At 44.7% G+C, this 2,723-nt stretch overlaps 1 protein-coding gene across 1 annotated transcript in view; it reads right to left on the bottom strand.

Moving 5' to 3' along the window:
• Ppil3 (peptidylprolyl isomerase like 3) overlaps positions 1 to 2,723 on the bottom strand; it is a 9,337-nt gene that overhangs the window by 5,674 nt on the left and 940 nt on the right. The window contains exons 3-4 of the mRNA XM_005366342.2: positions 1,349 to 1,423; positions 193 to 286 (exon numbers count right to left, since the gene is read on the bottom strand). Of these exons, the coding sequence (XP_005366399.1) occupies positions 193 to 286; positions 1,349 to 1,423 (169 nt within the window). The remainder of the gene's footprint in view (positions 1 to 192; positions 287 to 1,348; positions 1,424 to 2,723) is intronic.

Raw genomic sequence — 2,723 nt, 5'->3', positions numbered from 1 at the left:
CTGAGTGCTGGGATTAAAGCCGTGTACCACCACAGCCCGGCCTAAGAATAAATTCATCTTTAAAGAAACAAAGCCCTTAAACTTTTCTGTGACTGTCAAAGTAGCCTTGTTACAGCCTCCCTGTTTTAATTTTTCAGTTATTGTAGACACTTTTTTTTCATATGACTAAGTTCAGCTAGAGGAAAAACTCACCTGTTGGGTCTCCTGTCTGAACCATGAAACCCTTGATGTTCCTATGAAACACACAGCCGTTGTAGTAATTACTGGCACAAAGAGCCAAGAAATTCTGAAGAGAGAAAAGGAATGACTGAGAAATAGATTTGGCAGAAACATACTTCAGATAAACGTGCAATCCTAGCCCCTGAAGACGCTATCAAGGCACACATAACTATGACTTCTAGGCGTTGGCCACTCAGTCTTCAGCAGGTCCTGGGAAGGCCTGCACACTCCACATCTTAAGGAATAGACTCTTTTGCAGTTACTTGATTCCCTACTCTTGCCTTCCCCAGCTGGAGTTCCAGTACCTGAGGGCAGGGAATGTCTCTTGCTCATCATGTACCCTAGACATGGCTGGAAAGTCTTCTGACAAATAGCTGCAGGAGTGAACACTAGCTGACTCCTCTTCCTTTTATCCTTGCCATCTCAACAATTTACAGAACAATTCTCGTATATCTTAATTATACTTCCTGAAAAAAATAAGGCAAAAGAAAAAAGACACTGGACACTTTATGGCTACCGGGAAAGTACCTACCAATTTATATATTTATTTAGTGTGGTATGCGCATTCGTGTGGGAGGGGTAGGTAGGTCCCTGTGCATATGCAGAACCAAGAGAAGGAAGAGTATCCTAACCTATCACTCTCAGGCTTCTCCCTGGGAGACAAGGTCTCCCACCAAACCTGGAGGTGGCTGGTGTACCAGACCCTGTAATCCTCTTCCCACCAGCACTGGGTTACAGGTGAGCGTGACCACCCAGCATTTTCTGAGTCCTGGGAATCTGAACTCTGCCCCTCATGTTTATACAGCAAGCTCTCTTCCCTGCTGAGCCGACCCCCAACCCATCCTTCGTTCTCTTGATTTAACTCTGACGTCACAAGTGGAGACTCCACCTGCAACCATGGCACCCGGCACCCCCTCCTGATAGCGGGCCCACAGAGAGCTTTCTAACTTTCCGGGCTGAATTCATCAACTTCAAAGTGGCTGTCCTGTTACATCAGAGGGTTTCTGTTTTAAGTACAGGTTTCACTCTATAGCTCTGCCTGGCCTGGAACTCACTACACAGACCAGGCTGGCCTCTGCGTCCTGAGTGCTGTCCTTAAGGGTGCGCTTCACCACATTACGACACACACCTCACACGTCTTGGGGGTCCTCTCACAGAAGACTTCTATTTTGATATCTCCCACATCTGTATGCAACGTCACAGACTGAAAAAAAAGGAGACTGTGAGAACAGGTGACATTTCTTCCAGTAACTACAGGTTCTGTCTTATTTCTGACTGGACATTTAAGAAGGCAATCTGGTTAAAGACATTAAAGACGGCTTGTTCGCATGAAGTGGCTCCGAGAGAAGTCATACTTACTCATTTCTCCAAATTTATTATTTTTTTAATTTTTTTTTTTTTTTAATTTTCAAGACAGGGTTTCTCTGTAGCTTTGGAGCCTGTCCTGGAACTAACTCTTGTAGACCAGGCTGGCCTTGAACTCACAGAGATCCACCTGCCTCTGCCTCCTGAGTAATGGGATTAAAGGCGTGCGCCACTACCATCCGGCCCAAATTTATTTCAAAAGGACAAAAATCTCTAAAAGATTCATACAGATGAAAAACTGGCATCTCTGCTAAATTTTGGATACAACCATTGTAAATGAAATAACTATTCCTACTTTGAATTTTTATGATTTATTAAAAACAATGGCTTTTTTGTTTGTTTGTTTTTGCATTTGGAGACATGGTTTCCTGGTGTAGCTCTGGCTGTCCTGGAACTTGCCATGTAGGCGAGGCTGGCCTCAACCTCACAGAAAACTGCGATTAAAGGCATGCACCACCACTGCACGGCTTTTATTACTGATCTTTACGTCTCAACAGCTTTAATTTAACTGGGAAAATGTTAACAAACTGATTTTTCAAAAATTGTTCCCAACATGTCCTTTGGGTAGTTTATTTTGAAAAACAGAGTTAAGAAGCAATTCCGTCATTTACTAAAGACGACGACAACCCAAAAGTCGTCGGCATTTCCGAGTCTGCGTGCGTGCGTGCGGCTGGCCACAGTGCTTTCTCCTCTGTTCTTCTTTTCTTGTGTTGATAACTTTACATTTTTCACATCTTATTTCAGAGACAAACAAGAAACTATTTGGAGGTTTCCTTTTTTGGCTATTTGTGTCAGGTCTTGCCATGAAGCCTGGGTTGAACCCACAGTAGCAGCAATCCTCCGGCACCAGCCTCCTGCCTATCCTACTCTGTCCTGTCCAGCCTAGTACACACATCTCTCCTCTCATCCAGGTAAGCACTCCGCCACGGAGCTACACACTCAGTACCTCATCTGACTTCTTAAAAAAAAAATCATAATTAAAAGACATGTAATGAGCCGGGCGATGGTGGCGCACGCCTTTAATCCCAGCACTCGGGAGGCAGAGGCAGGCGGATCTCTGTGAGTTCGAGAACAGCCTGGTCTACAGAGCTAGTGCCAGGACAGGCTCCAAAGCCACAGAGAAACCCTGTCTCGAAAAA

This window comes from Microtus ochrogaster, unplaced genomic scaffold, assembly GCF_000317375.1.
Source record: "Microtus ochrogaster isolate Prairie Vole_2 unplaced genomic scaffold, MicOch1.0 UNK8, whole genome shotgun sequence".
Lineage (NCBI taxonomy): Eukaryota > Metazoa > Chordata > Mammalia > Rodentia > Cricetidae > Microtus > Microtus ochrogaster.
This window is presented reverse-complemented; position numbering and strand designations above follow the sequence as displayed.